The sequence below is a fragment of the Hippocampus guttulatus genome, chromosome 10, assembly GCF_054856545.1.
Source record: "Hippocampus guttulatus isolate MCC_2025c chromosome 10, RoL_Hgut_1.0, whole genome shotgun sequence".
Lineage (NCBI taxonomy): Eukaryota > Metazoa > Chordata > Actinopteri > Syngnathiformes > Syngnathidae > Hippocampus > Hippocampus guttulatus.
Window position 1 is genome coordinate 17,150,356 of NC_141270.1, and position 20,135 is coordinate 17,170,490.

The following is a 20,135-nucleotide window of genomic DNA, read 5'->3' on the forward strand; positions in this document are numbered from 1 at the left end:
GGCGACAGCACTGCTCAACTTTAACAGTCTTACAGCTTGTGGAAAGAAGCCAGGTGGTCTGTACCTTTCTGGCTGAGGGGAGAGGATCGACGATGGTGTATAAGGGATGGGTTGGGTCCTGAATGATGCAGTGAGCCATCTTTCTGCATCTGCTGTTGAAGATGCCAATAGTTGCGAGAACTCTGTACCACACAATCTTCTGTATAGCCTTCACCATCATTTGAAAAGCCTTCCTTTCTGCAGCCTCTGTGCAACACTGTGAGGCTGGCTGGTGCTGAGAGTGCTCTCCACCACATCTGTAGAAGTTTGATCTCCCCGGTCCGGCATATCTGCAGGAAGTGGAGATGTTGATGAGCCTTCTTTAGCAAACGGGTTGTTGGCTCCAGGTGAAGTCTAATCGGAAAGATGGACCCTAAGGTACTTATAGCTGGAAACCACTTCCACTGCTCCTTCTCCAATGTGCAGGAGTGTGAGGGGAGCGTCTGGTCTTCTTGATGTCCACCACCATCTCCTTTCTCTACTCTTTATTGATGCAAAGATTATCATTGCACCTAATCTGCCGATGTTACTTCAACACTATAGGGTGTTAATTTTAACTCCAGTTAAGTGCCTATATGCACCCAAAAAGTAACATTTATTAAAGTGTGAAATGCCCAGCACCCTGTAGTGTGTTATAGCAACAAAATCTAGTGGTGACATTGCAGTAATAATGACACTATTGAGTGTTTAGATGAACAGGAACATGTTCATTCCAACACTACATACCAAGTGGGGAATACCCCATGCCTCACTACATTAAATAAGATGCATTACAAAATTTAAATTGATAACACTTTTATTAAATCCATCTTAAAGAGCTCATATAAAACAGCAGTAGGGCACAGTGGATGTTCTTTCATCATTTTCATGTGAAAACTGGCAATAAAATTAGATCAGAGACACAAGTAACAGTGGACAAATCCTTAATTCTAAATGCATTCAGGAAATCCTGAAAACCCGTCGTAATAACATTTGCGGTCAAAAGAAAGGCCTTATCGTCATCAAGATGTGTCAGGTTCATAATATGATTTGACAAATATGCATAAACAAAAAGGAAGAGAGGAGACGTCTCTTTGTTGTTTTTGTTTGCGAGGAGAGTAGGAAGAAGGCTGCGCACATTTCCCTCAGCTGTCCTAAAGTAGCCCCTCCCTAAACTTCTCTTTTTATCTGCTCTTGAGGTCCCTTGGTTACATGAAGGTGAGGCCACTAAGGGGGAGTTTGGGGTATCAGCAAACTGGCCACACCCTACCTAGCTTTCGCTCCAAAGTACATGATGTTTTAATATTTCATCACATCCTTAGCAAGTGCATAAGCCTGATAATCATTTTTAATACGTCAAAGCACTTTTAATACGCCAATCCAGCATATCTTGAGAAATGCAGAAGGGTCACCTCCGTTGGTTTCCTCTTATCTGATCGTCTACTGTAAACTGTCGGCTCCTTGGAGCCATGCAGAGTTGAGCACGTTTCGCACAGCAATATAAATGCAGAATTAAACAATAAATCATATTGAAAACAACTGTCTCCACATTTTCCTCCATCATTCCTCCCTTTTTATTATTTTAATTCGACATTAATCCCGTAATTACCATTGCAAGTACTCCCCATTAGGGTTCTTATTCAGGCAAATCACAAACCTATCCATTGCAATTCTCATCAACTCGAGGGGCCCGACAGTTGGAACAGGAGAAGTCCCAACGGAATAGAATAATTCTTCGAATTTGTCCTCTACATCAGCATCACCGCCATCAACTCAATTCTCACATTAGTCGGTGAGGCCTTGTCTTCCGGCTTGGGGAAGAGGGTGACAATTCAACAGACGTTGATAATGCAGACAAGTCAAGTGCAGCTCGTCAATCCAGTTGATTACACCTGTTTCAACCAAAACATGTCAAATATGTTCGCCCTGCTGCCGTCGGGGACGAGACTGCGTTGTCTCTGTGCTAAAACCACCAGGCTCGAGAACAGTTTATTCCACCAGGCGGTCAGGAGACTAAACTCCCTCCATGGTCTGCCCGCACCCCCACCGTCTACCCCTGCCTCCTGCCACAATCGGTGTTCCCCCCCCCCCCCCCCCACCACCAGCATCTGACATCCGATTATTGCACTTAAAAGTCTTTGAAGTCAAGATGGCGCCCGAGTAGGCAGCCGTCGGCAAGTGCTCTCATGAGCCTTGCTTTTTTTGTTGTTTTTTTTCGTTTGTTTTGTCACTTTGTGTTTGTTGTTACGTCGTGTGGACCTGATGTGGACTTTTTTCAGCATTTTTTGGCCACGACATTCATCAAGGAGGAAACTCTGTGCTTGGTGGTTGCGCCTTCTCGGCAGCATGGGTATACCAGCACTGTTTTTGCCTGGGAGGAATGTCGGCGCCATTTGACTGTCATTGCTGGACAGTCCCGGGGCGCTTGTGTCTTGCGCCTGTTATGGGCAGCATTTTTCACAGAGAGAAGAAAGACATGCGGCCCGGTAGTCCAGTGGTTAGCACGTCGGCTTCACAGTGCAGAGGTACCGGGTTCGATTCCAGCTCCGGCCTCCCTGTGTGGAGTTTGCATGTTCTCCCCGGGCCTGCGTGGGTTTTCTCCGGGTGCTCCGGTTTCCTCCCACATTCCAAAAACATGCATGTCAGGCTGATTGGACGCTCTAAATTCTCCCTAGGTGTGAGTGTGGGCGTGGATGGTTGTTCGTCTCTGTGTGCCCTGCGATTGGCTGGCAACTGATTCAGGGTGTCCCCCGCCTATTGCCCGGAGATGGCTGGGATAGGCTCCAGCACCCCCCGCGACCCTAGTGAGGATCAAGCGGTTCGGAAAATGGATGGATGGATGGAAGAAAGACATGAGAAGAAAGGAGCGTTAGCACGGAGCGCCGATGCGGATGTGGAACTGGGAGTCGCGGCTTGGAATTGAAGTGGATTTACATGGGACAGGAGATGTGAGCCAATCTCTTTTTCGTAAATGGACGCTACAGCTTCGTGTTTGCTTTCAAAACTTAGCTTGTAGCAGACGTGTGCACATTTTGAGCATGACGTCTCTGATCCACTGGTTAAAGGACACTTTGATCTTCTCCTCTTTCATCTAGAACTGCTTCAGACAACAAAGTGTATGCAGAAAAGTGGTGAAGATTGCACGACTGTCTGTGTCCTATGTGTTGTGTTGTGTTATTTTTGTTATTTTGACTTCAAAATGGCGCCGCGTGAGTGGCTGCCTTCCAGCAGCTCCTATATTTTGTTGTTCTACTTCTTCCTTTCATAACTTTGCTGCTGTGAATCTGGAATTTCTCCATTGCGAGACTAATAAATGTTTTCTTATCTTATCTTATCTTAAAACAAGTCACTACCCGCAATAATCACAAGTGCCCTTGGTTGTCTGTTCTTGCTATTTGTTTTATTTATTTTATATTATTTAGCATAATTATTTAGTTATACCATGTATCATTTTATGTAAATTTAAGATGTGCGTGTTCAATGCACTACATGTTTGCACTGTGGTTGAGAGAGGAAAGTAATTTCATCTGTGCTATATGTTACGCATATTTGACAATAAAAGTTGACTTGACTTGAAATACCGTGTTCATAAACCCAGGTGGCTGCGTCACCCATGTGACACAAAATACAACTATTGGTTCATCTGTTTTCAACAATCGGAAATAGAAAACTCAAGTGGCAACCAAGTTTTCACGCAATTTTATTCATCGAATGCCATGTGAAAGTTTGATTCCAGCTTGGAAGCGAGGAGGAAAATATATTAACATATTATATATTATATTAACAACATATCAGCGTTAATTCCTAGGCTACAGAGATTATTTTATTACTGAATGATGTTAATGCAACTGTTTTAAAAATGTCATCCAACTTTTAACATGGCCCATTCGCAGTGCAGCAAAATCAACGCAAAATAGTGTTCACCACCATCAACTGCCTACTTTGCTGACCCCCAACCCTCAGATTCTGCTGATCTTGGCCCCAGGCTCATCCATTATTCCAGGCCAAAATGGACCCCATCCACCTGTAGCTACTTGTGCCTGTACCGCCCCCACACCACCGAACCTAATCACGTGGTCTTCAAACTGTCACGTTCCGTATTTGACAGCAGGGGGCAGGCGTTCTTGCTTGCCGCCTGCACACCTGCCACCCATTAGTTGACGATTGCACCTGCTATATCTAGGCACTCCGACAGTCAACTCACTGCCGGAGTATTCCACGCCGTGCCATTTGCTATCGTCTATTCCTTCTCGCTTAAAACTCTGACTTACATGACTATATTGCGTGCCTTGATATTTCTCTCGTGATTGATTAATATTCTACTTAAGAACTTTCTCCTTGCCGTTTTTGTTTCGCAAGCGTTTTCTGTTATTTTCCTGGTCCTCTTTTTTACCAGCGTTTTCTGTTGCTTCGTTATTATTTCCTGGTCCTCTTTTGACCAGCGTTTTCTGTTGTCCGTTTAGACGGGGATTTTGTGTTATAATAAATTTCATTTTTTATGACAAAATTCTTTTTCTGTGTCTGCTATTTCGGGGATCCACTTACCTAGTAGTTGTGCACGAAGCGATTATTCTGTCGCTTCGGGCTCAACGTGACACAAACCATCCTCCTCTCTGTCACCTCACCCACAGGTTGTCTTAAAACTGTCAATATACGAAATCTTCATTCATAGAACAAAAACTTGCCTCTAAAAATTTTACCATTGCTAAAAAAAACTGTTTAACGCTGTAGCTCCACAATTAAATGTTACATAGTTGGCGGATGGTTATTTCGCATGTGGGTCTCATTTTTGGTCTGTCCAGCATGCAGTTCCAAAAACAAATCAGAGAGGGACTGTGATTGTGATTTCACCCGAAAATCTTTTACTCACAATTGCTCCCAAAATAACAAGCAGTTTCCCATAAATTGAGTCGTCATCATTCTTGCATGTTTCCAGAATATCTGGAGCAATACTTTATAATCTTGCATCATGTGCGAACAGCGCGGTCTGTCTACCAGTGCGCATGTTCCTGGCAACCCGATTGGTTCCCACCCCCCGACTTAACCCCCCCCCCCCCCCCTCCCCACACCGACCCCAACCCTCGTTGTTGAGTGTGCGTCCAAACCACGATTTCGTTGAGCACAAACTCGGTTCAAGCTTCCCACGCTGCCGTGCTTTCAGAGGGGGGGGGGAAAAAGATGGAGAAAAAGAGCGAAATCAACGGCCACGCCATGGCCGGCTCTGCAGAGCGCCTGCAAGAGAAAAGTGCCTCGAAAAGCTTGCAGGAGAAGCTGGTGGGGTTTCTTCGCCGGAACCTTCTGGTGATCATGACGGTCTCCGGGGTTGTGGTGGGTGTCGGGCTCGGAATGGGGGTGCGCAACATGAGTCTGACCAAGGCTCAGATGACCTACTTCGCCTTCCCGGGTGAGATGCTCCTCCGGATGCTGAAGATGATTATCCTGCCCCTGGTCGTGTGCAGCCTCGTCTCCGGCGCGGCCAGCCTGGACACCCGCTCACTGGGCAAATTGGGGGGCATCGCGGTCGCTTACTTCCTGGTTACGACGCTCATCGCCTCCGGCATCGGCGTGTCGTTGGCTTTTATCGTCAAACCCGGCGTGGGCGCGGGCGCCCTCAATACCAACAGCCTGGGTCTGGAGAGCGTCAGCAGCGATAAGGAGACCACCGACTCATTTCTGGACCTGGCCAGGTAGCGTATACTTCCTCCCCAAACAACAAGTGTGTAAGCTTTTGTTAAATTGTTAATTATTATCTTTTTATATTTAAGCATTATATTGTTTTATGTTAGTTACCTAAATGATAAAAAAATATAATGCTTAAATATAAAATGATAATACTTAACAATTTAATTTATCTTTTTATATTTAAGCATTATATTGTTTTATGTTAGTTACCTAAATGATAAAAAAATATAATGCTTAAATATAAAATGATAATAATTAACAATTTAACCAAAGTTTACAAGTGTATGAAGCAACAGCAGTATATATGTTTTCCAATGTTGGGAGTAAAAGTAAAAATGTTGTCAGAAAAAGAAGTACCAAGGATATTTGACAAAGTTGTACTTCCCACCACTGATGCTCTGAACTGCATGTGTCGAAGTTTGAGTGCAAAGTGACTCGGGCCGAGAGCAGGTCAGTGCGGCCTGCTTTGATTTTACAGTATTTGACAAAACCATGCGAGTGAAGGAAAGGCAGCATTGTCAACAGGTGTAAACGCTGTTCGGAAATTAGAACATGGTCATCTCTCTCCCCTCTAAAAATATTAAATGAACATTCAGCCAGGTGATGAACTTTGTAGCAGAATTTGATCACCAGCTTCAAATCACAACATATGATCTTAAAAATAGAAATCGGCTTGAAAGGAAGGAGGAGTTGATTCGCCATTGGTTGGAGGCTGCTTTCCTGTTTTTAGTTAGTCCTGCATGGTTGAGAAGCTGCCTGATAACAAATTCTCACCGTACGAGTGAGATGACAGCTGTTGTAGAAGAGCTGTGGGTAGAAGGCTTCATCTGTTGCAGCTCTATTCAGTTCCAACCAGTCACACACTGGTCTGGTCGGCACTTCTCGCTTATCACCACAGTATGTATTAAATGTGCCACCACATCTTTTAATAAATCTGGATTCTATGCTACATCAGTGTGCAAATGTCGACCACAAGTGTTGTTATTTTAGTGACTTTTTTTTTTTTTTTTTTACCGCAGATGATAGTAAATGCTAGGACTGACATCCAGACAGTTTTAAATAAGCTGCGTCTTGTAACTTTACACTGTTGTGCAACTTCGTCATGTACTTTAGTCTTAGGAGGGATTCTGAGTTACATTTCACTCCAACACAATATTATACTATATATACACTCATGTATATACACGGCATTAAAATACATGAACAGAAACCCTAAAACATTTAAAAGTAAAGAAATAAATGTAGGGTTCTAAAATAACCTAAAGAAAATGTTTAAGACCCCAATGAAAGGGAAGCAGCAAGGTTTTTGAGCTGTATTCAAAAGCAGTTACACTCGGGGCTGACTTCACTTCTTTTGGTAGCTTATTCCATTTGTGTGCAGCATAACAGCTAAATGCATCTTCACCATGCTTACTTTGATCTCTGAGCTCCACTAATTGCCTCAAGTCTGCAGATCTCAGAACAATACTAGTTCAGAATATGATTCAGTGCATCCAAGTCATGGGGAACAGGTGTTCATATTCTCATGTGTGTTTGTCGCAAACAAAACCGCTTAAGCAGAACAACAACAATTCCTATTGCCTTCCCTCTAAATGGCTCCGGTGTGGCCTATTTCTGCTATTCATTAAGGAATAAAGATGCCATTTAATGTGAGATCTTTAAAAAAAAACAGTCTCCATCATTGCAACGTCTCAAAGTTAACAGTTCCTTGCCTTGGTCATGTGCTGTTCACAAAACATTATGACTCAAAGACTTTAATTAGAAACTTTGTGTGACAGCAATGTAAGATTGAAACTAATAATGTCCCATCAGTTTTACAAAAGATGTGCCGTGTGAAACGACTGAATCGTTGTCCAGGTTTTATGTGCTGAACTCATCAGACATGTCCTCACTGTGGGAAAAAGTTGTGTTTCTTTGCACCATGTTGTGTGACTTCCGGGGATAAAGTTACCCCACGCACACTAATACGTGGAAACAACCCTAAGATTCCAGTAATCCTTTGTGTGCTTAACTGATAACAAAGAAAATAGAATCAGTGTGGTGTCTGGGAGGGAGGCCCGAGTAACGCTAGACTAGAAAAACGAGATGGAAAAAAGCCCGAACTGAATTATTTTAGAATTTATGGGTTGCCAGCCAGCTTGCGTTGAAATACATCAAGTAACCCCAGTGAAATCACTTTCATTAAATACCCGTCGTCGTTGGTGGTGTAAAGGCTAAAAGCATGCAGATTTACAATTGACAAAGGGTGACGTGAGAAAAAAAGCTAATTCTGTCAGAAATATTTCTAGCCCCCCCCTCAACCCACCCGGCAATTTATATATTTATGTTTATAATTATTTAAGTTTATAAAAAATTTTTAAAAGTGCACAAGTAGCCATTCTGTTCCAATACAATTCCTGTCTGTCATTGTCTTGCGCATTTAGGGGCACCTTCGGAAATAATCTCTGAGCGCGCACCGGTCCATTGCGACCATTTGGAAACTGAGAACGCCCCTCAAATTTGTCGTTCAACTATTTAAGGTACAATAAAGATGGCGCATGGCACTAGGCGATCTGACTGGGGACACGGTGCGCCAGTGCTTTCTGCATTCAAAAATGAATGGGAGCGCAGCACACTCTATCTCTCTGAACACACCTGCTCTCAGAATGGTGCACAGATGTCAAAGTGAATTTTCCAATACACCTTAGAATTAGTTAACTTGCAGTCCATCTCAATAATGGATCACTTTGTAATTAAAACAAATCACCCATTTGCTAGGTAATTAAAGAAGAAGATGGGGATTAGAAAAATAAACGCGGTCCAACTCCTGAAGGAGCACCAGCACTTAAATTAGGAGGCTGCTAAATAATGTGCAACACGCATTCCCCAATAAGAACAGGGGAAAACAACAAAGTGATGCACACATACAATTTGGGTATTTCTGTTACACTGAGCAGGGCGCACGGAAGGGGATACAAGAACATAATCAAGTACAATGATCCCTCGTCACTTGGCGCTTCAAGTTTTGCGGCTTCAGTGTTTTTTGCCCCCCAAATTTATGAAAAAATACAAACGAAAAAAAAATACAGCCATATCGGCAGCCATATTGCAGAAAGATGCATACTTTCATGTTGATGCACAAGAGAGAAGGTTTCCCTGCATGCCGAACAAAGAGCCGACGTGACTCAGAGGCTTTGTATATGCCTGTACTGTACTGTACATGCCCACTCAATCAAGGTGCGTGATTGGTTCCCGGCACGACATAGAACAATGAGAACATGAGTGGATTTATCCCATGAGCTGATTGGCTGCACATCATCGCAGCCTCACCCTGCATTTTCCCTTGTCTTGCATACTGTATCTTAGTGTTGTGTTCACGATAACTTGTTTTAAGCGAGAATTAGTTAAGCTCTGCCCCAACCCCTTGCCGCCACTGAAGCAATGTATGTTTTCACCTTTCGCGGCGGGTTCTGGACCCCCTTAAATGCGAAAAATGAGGGATTACTGTACTGTGATTGGATGTGAGGGTCCAAATCTCTAACTTTTCGCAAATCCATACCATACCCTAATGAAGAAATGATTGCTCAATAATCAATTACCGTATTTTTCGGATTATACGTCGCTCCGGATTATAAATCACACCAGCCAAAAAATGAATAATTAAGAAGGAAAAAACATAATAGTCGCACTGGAGTATAAGTCGCATTTCACTCCAAATCACTAAATCCAATGAAATGTTCATCCTCTGTGTCACTTTTAAACAACTCCCCCAACTCGGGAGGTAACCGATGCGCCGCTTCCTCTTTTACGTTGCTTACGACAGACTCATCGTCGATTTATCAACACAGGCCGACACCGTCCTCTTGTGGTTTAATGTAAAAATAACATGTGAAATGACATAATCATGGGTTAATCATTTCACACATAAATCGCTCCAGAGTATAAGTCGCACCCCTGGCCAAACTATGAAAAAAACTGTGACTTATAGTCCGGAAAATACGGTACACACAATTTCTAATATCTTATCATGCCCCTGACTAAAATAACAGTCCAAAACAACACAGTTTGTTTCTGTTTTTCAAGATGTTGTAAATGCATGCCCAAACAAACAGACAGACAAACACAGTGCTGGCATTCTTTTTTTACTTTTATTTGAAGAATATACTCCCTCTTTTTGAATCACAAAACTGGAACTGTTCTCTACCTACCACACCCACATATATCACATTCTTGCCGTCATATGTCATACAACATAAACTGAGAAGTGGTCTGCTTACATAAATGAACAAATAAACAAAAATGCATTGTTTTTTTTAAAAACTTCTATGAACAGTTTAACTCGATTTTGTGCAACACTCTGATGAGTTGCATTCGAGGTCTCTATTTGTTTAAACCCCCTGAGTCATTGCACGCTGTGGGTATCTTGCTAATTCTAAATGTACGTTGAAGAGAACTTGTTCAAAAATCACAATCTTTCACAAGCTCAAATAATGTGTAGACCTTTTAGTTATACATTATCTTTGTTAACGTCTAGCACCAGAACAATGTCGCCTGAGAAATTGCTTTGTCAGGGGATATGAGGAGAAGCAGTGGACCTGATAAACGATCCTTGGAAATGAGCCAATGTGTTAAGAGCGTGTGATGACAAACTTTCAATGTGCAGTAGATTGTGGACTGTTCTTTCAAATTGAGAGACCGCTAAATTGCATTAAAGCTGACACGTTTTGAAAGTCTAATTCTTCTCAATCTTTTACAGGAATTTATTCCCATCTAACTTGGTGGCTGCAGCTTTCCGCTCTGTGAGTGCCTCACATCATCCACTCTCCTCTCCATGCTCTGGGTCACCCATTTTTCACGAGCACCTGTTTCATGTGTAGATTAACCAGCAGAATTTATTTCTCCGACACCACTGATGCCACTTCATGTTCATTTACAGCCGCTGTAAATACTTACTGGTGTGCTCAGTCTTATAATGCCTCTTAATGAGGACTCTTTGGCTTCTACCCACCAGGCGTTTCCATGGCAAAATCATTCCATTCACACCAGCCTAGCAACTCACCTCGCCTCGTTGCTTTTGAACGTGGCCCACTTTCGAGAATTATTATCTCTGCTCTATCAGACTATAAAATAGGAATCCACTATGGTCTGTATTTGGGGTAAAAGGGTGCAAGACGGAGACGCTTATCCACCAAAGGACCGCATACATGCATAGCAGTGGGCAAAGTCCCGCAAACAAACCAGTGGAAATTGGAGAAGTGAATCATAAACGTGACTCCTTTCATGGAGAGAGGAGTGCGTTTCAAAGTGCAGGCAAGTCACGGAGTGCACTTCCCTCCACACCGCTCACATCACCAATTGAGGATGAAACCAAGCAAGCAGAGAGGCACAGAAAAAACATGTAGCTTGATCTTTAAGGAAACATTTCACAAGTCATTCAGAGTCCATTTGTTTGACCATAGCCACACCAGCACAAGATTCTATGCCTGGTCTTTAAAATATGCACTTCTTTCTGTGTCATCATCCTTTCTATACAGTCTGTCATTGAGTAAGGTTGAGAGGAGAGCGTTGTTGCAAATGAAGCCATTCAAATGGTCCTCAAATCTCAATTCCAATTCATCCTTCCAAGATGCTGACAAAGGCAACTTTGGGTAAATGGTAGATTTAAACGCAATAGTGAGAAATATTATTATGGTCTCTCTTTGCTCTACAACAAACTAGCATGCTGTTAATGAAATTTGTAATGATCATTTTCGTGTTGGTCGAGTTAATGTGAGATTTGAACACTGCCACTTACCAATTCTAGTGGTGATGCAACGTGAATGGAGCCTATCCACCATTACTATAGATTGACATAAGTACATACCAACAGACCTAGCAACATATTTTTGGGAAGTTGGTACAGTATTTTAAAGGTAACATTACTCCCACCAAGTGTTTTTTAATGGGAAGTAAATACATGATACAGTATATTGCTTTTTATTATTCTGGTTAGAATTGGGGTGGTAACAGTAGAAACCCAATTATCGGAAACCCATTTATCATTCTCTCTCTGGAGGTGCAAGTTATGTGAGAGGAAGCCGTTCAGTAATCATGTTAAAGATCACATATTTATTCACTAGGATAAGAACAAAAAAACTTTTTTCTTTTTTGTGATGCAGTATGCCACTAACTACAAGATGGTTGCTTCAGGAAATGACACCAATGGGACTATCCTCTATCAAAAGGTATCAATTCCCTTGACTGCCACACACTAATACACTTCTATATGCACACATTCAGAGACATTTGCAAGGAGTACGAGTGAATGTGTGAAGCTCTGCTCATGTTGAATTGTGTGTGTGTGTGTGTGTGTGTGTGTGTGTGTGTGTGTGTGTGTGTGTGTGCGCGTGTGTGTGTGTATTTCTAAGTGTGGCCAGATATTGTTGACAGTATGTTGTTAAGAGACTGTTAAAGTCTAATTGTAACTGGTTCGGGAGGCGTAGCCATTCTTGTAAATAAAAGCTGTCAGAGGTATTGCATGTATTTTTTTTTCTTTTGTTTTTCTTTTTTTTCTCGCTTACACAGTAAACACTCGCTCTTTGTGGGGGAAATGAACTGATCCCTGCCATGAATAATGAACATACACAAGTAATCAGTGGAATTCATTTGTCAGGGTGCGGGGGCCATAAATTCTCACCCACATAAAACAAATAGCCAGGTACTTCATTTAAGAAGGTTTCAGTAACTAAATTATTAATAAAAAAGAAAAATGAGGGACTATGACAAAGGGACAATATGGATAATGAACCCATAACTTGAAGTGTAAACTCTCAAAAAAGAGAGATATAGGTAGTTCAAAATATGCGGGAAGCTCAGATAGCACGGGGTAAATTTCTTTATTATGTTGAATTTATCCATCTCAAATCAGTAATGCATCAGCCCTTTATTCTGACAATGCAATGTGAACTCACTCAGAAGACGACTTGCATCTGAGATCGATGAGATGGAGAAAGAGGGTGGATGAATAATTGGAGGTTGATGACATAGCTGTGTCTATTTGTTCCCTATAAACATACTTTGCACCCAGGCAGGACTTTATGTGTTAGCCTTGGCTGCTCTGAATACCACTCTGCCCCACTGGCCTATGGTGTTCCACAGGGTGCAATTTTGGGGCCCCTGCTGTTTTCATTGTATTGTTACTCCCAAGGTTTGTCTTAAGCATATTTCCTTTCACTGCTATGCAGATAGCAATCAAATCTAAGCAAAAAGGACGCTTTCTCCTTAAGGCCACTTTTGTCCCGTCTGGAGGTAATCAAAGCCTGTATGCTCATAAACGTCTTGAACTTCAACTAAAAGAAAACAGATATGTTGGAGGTCATGTTATTCTTTGCACTTATGTACATCAAAGCTGAAGTGAATTAACGGTGGAGAGACAGTTAGCCCGCTCACATCAGTACAGGTCAAATAAACTTTTACAGTGTGGTTCAGGCGGCAGCACTGTGGAATGCTTGTTAGTGGTTCTAAACCTCCTGTGTGCAGTTTACATGTTTTCCCACTGGCTGTGTGGGCTTTCTCCAGGTAGACCGGCTTCTTGTGTGTTAGGTGAACGGAGGTCTGTGGATGTGAATGTGAGTATGAACTGTTGTTTGTCTACATATGCCCTGTGATTGACTGGTGACCATTCCAGGCTGTCCAATAAGGTTGGAGTATTAAAAAAAATAGATGAGGATGGAGGCTTGTCGCATTATGCATTCGACTGGACAGTCACACAATCTATGTAAACATCTTCCTTTTTTCACACACACACACACACACACACACACACACACACACACACACACACACACACACACACACACACACACACGCATACTTTGGGGTTCTCAGTCATCTTAAGCATTGGTCCATGGTAATTGTCTGTCATGGGCCATGTTGGAATGAAGCTGATGGAGCTATGGGATCCCTCAGGACAATGGGTGCAGACAGAATCAGGGATTTGTCCTTTTTGTTAACCATTATCCAGCTCACTGAATGTTCTGCTCCGTGCTGGCTGTACAGTCACAACCTCATTTCATGGAAAAAAAAAAAAAAGAAAAAAAAAAAAGGAAAAGCAGTAAAAATCTAGCCCTAGCATACATCAGAGCAACATTTTTTTATGAAAACAAATTGAAGGTTATTGTGGAGGTAATTCCACCTTAGAATTATTGACTATCATAGAGAGTGGAAATATAATTAAATATTGTATTCCGTTTTTTACCATGTAAGAGATCCAAGTCCAGAAACAGTACAGTAAGACTTTAAAACAATAAAACAACAATAATTACCTTTTGTACCTTCAGTGATTTGAAGGATGGTAATACTGTAGAATGTATCCAATCATCCATCTATTCTCTATTTTTTATTGTACACTTATGCAACCATTTTACAGTATTTGTTCTCCTAACAGTTTTTTTACTTGAAAAGTATTTATAATACACCACATTATTAAAAAATATTATCATTAGATAAACCTATTTTTGCAATATGGTGGCCCTGACTTGATTAACTACTGTATGTGCATATTTTAGGGTGAGACAGGTTTCCGGCTTTTAGCTTTTGACTACAGCAATTGCAATTCAGAATTACAGCTCGTCTCTCCTTGATCTGCCCAATTCATGGTTTTTAGGTGCCCTATGGGACAGACAATGATGGCATGAACATCCTGGGTCTGGTGTTGTTCGCTATGGTGTTTGGTGTGGCACTGAGGAAACTTGGAGATGAAGGCGAGGAGCTTATCCGATTCTTCAACGCTTTCAATGAGGCAACCATGGTGCTGGTATCCTGGATCATGTGGTGAGTGCTCATCGATGAGGTTTTTAAAGTACAAAATTGGTGACATTTTTTTCAGTTACAAAACCTCAAAGACCCACCATGACGGATGTTTTCAGAACTAGAACCCTGTTTTCCCAATCCTCAGGTATATCCCGTTTGGCATTGTGTTCCTGGTGGGTAGTAAGATTGTGGAGATGGAGGATGTGGTTCTACTGGTCACAAGTTTGGGAAAATACATATTTGCTTCCATCCTGGGGCACATAATACATGGTGGCATTGTCCTGCCACTGATCTACTTCGGCTTTACGCGCAAGAACCCCTTCAGTTTTCTGTCGGGCCTCATTACGCCCTTCACGACCGCCTTCGCCACTTGCTCCAGGTATAACCCTACTTTCCTGTCGTACTATAACCCTCAGCGGAATGGAAATGGTCTGTCTGAAAAACTGTTCTAATTGTACACAAAATTATCTCTAGGCGTGATTGCGAGTGTGAATGTTTGTTAGTCTATGTGTGCCCTGCGATTTGCTGGCAACCTGTTCAGGGTGTATCCTGCCGTTTGCCCTTCTCGAGCACATCCGCAAAAACTGCTCAGATCATTGATGAATAGATACATATTGTACACCTATTTTTGCTAAACTGGCTTCAGCTCAGTGACACGGTGATCGACTGGTTAGCACGTCCGCCTCACAGTGCAGAGGTGTAGGGTTCGATTCCAGGGCCCGGCCTTCCGGTGTGGAGTTTGCATGTTCTCCCCGCACCTGCGTGGGTTTTCTCCGGGTACTCCGGTTTTCTCCTGCATTCCAAAAACATGCATGGTAGGTTAATTGAATACTCTAAATTGTCCCCAAGGTGTGATTGTGAGTATGAATAGTTGTTTGTCTACGTGTACCCTGCGATTGGCTAGCGACCATTTCAGGGTGAACCACTGGGATAGGCTCCATCACGCCCGCGACCCTCATGAGGATAAAGAGATGAGAAAATTGATGGATGGATGGATGGATGGCTTCAGCGATGTTGAAGGCAAATTTGTCTTATGATTGATAATTACTACTTAAGCTGAAAAAGCAGAAAGTAGACCAATCAGAAAGCTCGAAAAATGATAAATAACCTTATACTGTACATTAAAAGGTTGTTCAACCGAAAGTGAATGGACAGGGATCCATTCATGTGACCCAAACCGTCAACTTTGTCTTTCAAAGGCTAGAAATTATGGATATTTTATTGAGAATTTCAAAAGAAATCACAATTGAGGTTTTTGTTGTTGTTGTTTTCAAAACCCTCACAGCTCAGCGACTCTTCCCTCCATGATAAAGTGTGTGGAAGAGAACAATGGCGTGGACAAGCGCATCAGCCGCTTCATTCTCCCCATTGGTGCCACGGTGAACATGGACGGAGCAGCCATATTCCAGTGCGTAGCTGCTGTCTTCATCGCCCAGCTAAACAACACTGAGCTCAATGCCGGACAGATCTTTACTATCTTGTGAGTGCACTGTGCCGCTGTCTGTACAGTCTCCTCCTAGAGGAACTATGAAAAAGTAGGATTTTGTTATACATGTCAACGTTTCCTTGTTCTTTCAAGGGTGACGGCCACAGCCTCCAGCGTTGGGGCTGCAGGAATCCCAGCTGGCGGCATCATCACCATTGCCATTATCCTGGAGGCCATCGGGTTACCAACCAATGATTTGTCTCTTATGCTGGCTGTTGACTGGATTGTGTGAGTACATTTGGTCAACTCTAAATCAGTTTAGGAATCCAAAGGAAGCAAAAACTAAGGGGCAGTATACAAACGGCTGTTTTAAAATGATGCTGGAAAAAACAAGGTTGTTTCACCATTTGCGTACGTGACAACATGTTTTTTGGAGACGTAAAGAGGACATACAGTGTTTTGGAAAATTGACTCTGATCGTTGTCCGGGCTGCAACTACAGGAAACGTTTGGTTGAGGTTTTTGCTGCCTAAGGAGCGTCAACCAGTTGTTTTCAAATTTGTGTAACCTCTTTGCTCTGTCTAATACTCAGAGTATAGCATAACATTTGCCCACTGAAAGCACAGAGATTATTTAAATTTTTGAAATTGTGAATGAAACGAGCATATATTTAAAAAATGTACACACCAGGGCGGCCCGGTAGTCCAGTGGTTAGCACGTCGACTTCACAGTGCAGAGGTACCGGGTACATTTCCAGCTGCGGCCTCCCTGTGTGGAGTTTGCATGTTCTCCCCGGGCCTGCGTGGGTTTTCTCCGGGTGCTCCAGTTTCCTCCCACGTTCCAAAAACATGCATGGCAGGCTGATTGAACACACTGAATTGTCCCTAGGTGTGTGTGTGAGCGCGCATGGTTGTTGGTCTCTGTGTGCCCTGCGATTGGCTGGCAACCGGTTCAGGGTGTACCCCGCCTACTGCCCGATGACGGCTGGGATAGGCTCCAGCTCCCCCCGCGACCCCTAGTGAGGATTAAGCGGTTCGGAAAATGGATGGATGTACACACCATCGATTGGCATTTAGCGAAAGAACCAGAATGTCTTCAAAATCCGTTACATGAAATAAATCTTTTGTTTGGAGTGACATTTAAAGAGGTGTAACTCAAATTATATCTGTTACACAAAATTGTTGATGCTACATTTTTTTCCACATCCTGTAACCGGGACGTTTTTGTCAAGATTAAGTTGAAGCCTGAATGAAAAACAGAGAGGTTAAAATATTTCCACATGAAGGAGCTATAGGCCATGAACTAAATATCTAACCTCAGCTCTGTGTGGTATCGCAGCAGGTTAAATAGGAATTCTATGAAAGGGGAAACTTTTATTGTGTCACCCATGCGCGGGTGGGGGGGGGGGGGGATAAATGGCTTTGAAAGACATAGTTCTGAGTATCTAAGATGATGTGTTGACTTAGTATCATCTCTGTGCAGGGATCGCACAACCACAGTGGTCAATGTGGAAGGCGATGCTTTGGGTGCTGGAATCCTGCATCACATCAACCAGCAGGAGATGAAAAAGCAGCAGCAGCAGCAGCAGGATGAGAAGGATAAGGGAGGGGAGCTTTCTGAGGTGCGGGTGGAAACGGTGGCCAACATCCAGGCGCAGGAGGAGACCTCACCTCTTGTTATGCACAAAACCAATGCCTCAGAAGCCGTACCGGAAGCCATAGAGTCAGTCCTGTGAACTCATGCAAGTTTATTTTATTGTTATTATTATTATTTTTTGTCTTCATTGTCGAACCTGTTGACCTGTGTACACTGTTAATGTCTCTGCTGTTGCGAAAGAAACCCGAGTCACCGAAGAAGATAAGGCCACTGTTTGGCATTTGCTGCACGAGGAAAAACAAAGTGCCACTCGTCTGTGTAGACTGTAGAGCCTGTGAGTATACACATGGCGCAGGTACTAAATTGATTTGTTTTCACTATTACAATTGAGACGACAGTCAAGGTAAATGTGTGCCAATTTGAATATTCTGTCCCTCAAATATTCCCATCAATGTCATCCTTATGTTTCATCGTTCGTCATGTGCATTCCGTTGTGTTCATCATAAGACCAAAACTACCGCAAGACCTCAAACAACAAATTCACAGCCATACGTCATCATCGAAAATGCACTATAACATTTATATATGTGCCATATCTGAATTACACCACGGTGTACTTTTAACATATGTAATGGAAAAGGTACCAAAACGCATTCCATCTCCAAATCAAATACAACGAGTGTGGAGGTTTTGTTGTTTGTGCTTGTTCACAGATGTTGACATTTGTTTGCTTAGCCACGTCAAACATTAACGCTTGGAAGGAGTGTGTCTCATTTTCCCACACTAACTAGCAACCACTCAACAAGTGTTACATTGACCTATTTAGGGAAGAGAAATACTGACACAGTGGATGAAAATCTGTCTCTCCACGTTGTTTGAATTAATGAAATCTCAAATAGCAATACTACATGAGCTACAAATAATGGAATTGGATTCTCGACATTCGATTTTCTTCCTCAACATTTAATTGGCATCTAAAGACATTAAGGTTAATTTCTGAATTTATACAGTGTACAATTTCTACATGTTAAAATTTATTTGTTACAAATTGAAAGCTGCTTGCCACGTTTTTAGCTGGCACGAATCAATAAAGCAAGCTATCTCAGCTACTGTATTTTGATTGGCCTCGGTTAGATTTCTGTTCGGTTTGTTTGTGAATGTAACACAACAGTTAAAAGATAAAGAAATGGGTAAAAAGAGCATGGGTGGATTTTCTTTTTTAAGGAATGATGATAAGGAATTTATAAGATACTGTGAAGGACTTGTGGTGGTGGTTTTGAAATAATGCAAGCACCTTGTTTGTTGAGACACATTCTCTCAAGAAAAAAACAGATGTAGATTTTTTTTGTCATTTTGAAAGTAAAAAAAAAAAATCAAACAAACAAAAAACATTGTTTATGTACCTTTAACTCCTTTAAAATAATAGTGTGTCATGGCCAAATACACTACAGTATAGTAAATTCAGATTATGTACCGGTAGTATGTTGCAGCAGGACTTGCACACATTGATCATTGTAGGCACAATAATGTTCATGTAATGTTTTTTGTTGTCTTTTTTTTTTTTTTGGTACATGCAAAACAGCTTTCCCTGAAGCATCGATATGTGTGAGCGAGGAATCTCGTTTTGCTGCCATCAAAAACACTCAGTGTGGTGTCTTTCGGTGTTGAGTCTGTTAAAACCGTAGAGGGTGAATTCGTATGATGTAAAACGTGTGAAATTATTTCACTTGACTATTCTACCATTACCAGTTTTGTCTTAAGAAGTTGAATTTTTCTATCTTTCTTTAATATAGCTGGTGTGACACACATGTAATTACTCATGGTTCGACTTACTATCATCGACGGTACTTTCTAAAAAAGGAAATCCTGCGCTAGCGTGCCTCAGCTTTTAGAAACTACCGTTACTTGTAACTGTTCAAATGAATAGCTCCAGTTTTTGTTGTTGTTGTTGTTTTTTTGTGCCAGTATCACAGTACAGCTGTGTTTTTTAAATTTTATTTTGCCTTTGATTCTGCTGTCTGTCACCATTAAAAATAAGTAAAGTTGCATTTGTTTTTGGTCGAGCATTTGCATTGTGTTTGAGCCCATCTCTGCTGATTTTGTGTGAAATATATAAACAGCCATTCACTCTTACGTTGAAACTAAGAGGCTTCAGTTAATTGTTCTTGGAGAAAGCCGCAGTACTTGGGGAAAATTAATGCAGGGCACATACAAACATACATTTACGCACCTGCGGTGGAAAAATTAGAGTCTTCACTTAACCAAAGACGGATGTCTTTTCGGAAAGGGCAAAACACAAATTCCACATAGAGCAAGATTTAAAACCTATCAGGCAGGCCACCGTGCTGCAAAATAGATTGATAATCTAGAATTTTTCGTGTTTCCTCCAGCTACAGTACTCTAACCATATGTAAGCATTTCCATCTAAAATTTAAAAAACATTCTGCCACTGACAACAAACAAATCAGTGTTTAACGTCACAGCATATAGGCTATATTTCGCCGCGCACTAAATGCAAAATTCACAGGTTGATCCATGAATCAACCAATGCATTTGTTGGTGCAGTTAGAATTAGAAAACACATGCTATCAATTCAATACACAATGTGTTGTTTCGATTATCTTGCCAGCCACAGAATGCGCTAA

The 20,135-nt window shown here is 41.9% G+C and overlaps 1 protein-coding gene and 1 long non-coding RNA gene across 3 annotated transcripts; both read left to right on the plus strand.

Annotated features, from left to right (window-relative positions):
- Positions 1-2,132: 2,132 nt before the first annotated feature.
- LOC147199485 (uncharacterized) lies at positions 2,133-3,596 on the plus strand. The gene is made up of 2 exons (XR_015102141.1): positions 2,133-2,966; positions 3,114-3,596. It is a non-coding gene; the product is annotated as an uncharacterized LOC147199485 (long non-coding RNA).
- A 1,507-nt stretch (positions 3,597-5,103) lies between these two features.
- slc1a4 (solute carrier family 1 member 4) lies at positions 5,104-19,538 on the plus strand. 2 transcript variants are annotated; one of them, XM_086121779.1, is made up of 8 exons: positions 5,104-5,705; positions 10,436-10,478; positions 11,838-11,903; positions 14,324-14,490; positions 14,615-14,848; positions 15,755-15,949; positions 16,049-16,183; positions 17,377-19,538. In XM_086121779.1, the coding sequence occupies exons 1-8, from the start codon at positions 5,197-5,199 to the stop codon at positions 17,627-17,629; spliced, it is 1,602 nt and encodes a 533-aa protein (XP_085977905.1). In that variant the 5' UTR covers positions 5,104-5,196; the 3' UTR covers positions 17,630-19,538. The 2 variants fall into 2 exon arrangements, with proteins under 2 accessions (XP_085977905.1, XP_085977906.1); XM_086121780.1 differs by lacking the exon at positions 14,615-14,848.
- The last annotated feature ends 597 nt before the right edge of the window (positions 19,539-20,135 follow it).

What these genes read in the sequence shown, in the direction of transcription:
- slc1a4 (XM_086121779.1), top strand. Translation starts at nt 5,197, where the DNA reads ATGGAGAAAAAGAGCGAAATCAACGGCCACGCCATGGCCGGCTCTGCA. An exon ending in GGACAGATCTTTACTATCTT is followed by an intron (nt 15,950 to 16,048) that starts GTGAGTGCACTG and finishes TGTTCTTTCAAG; the next exon opens with GGTGACGGCCACAGCCTCCA. An exon ending in CTGGCTGTTGACTGGATTGT is followed by an intron (nt 16,184 to 17,376) that starts GTGAGTACATTT and finishes ATCTCTGTGCAG; the next exon opens with GGATCGCACAACCACAGTGG.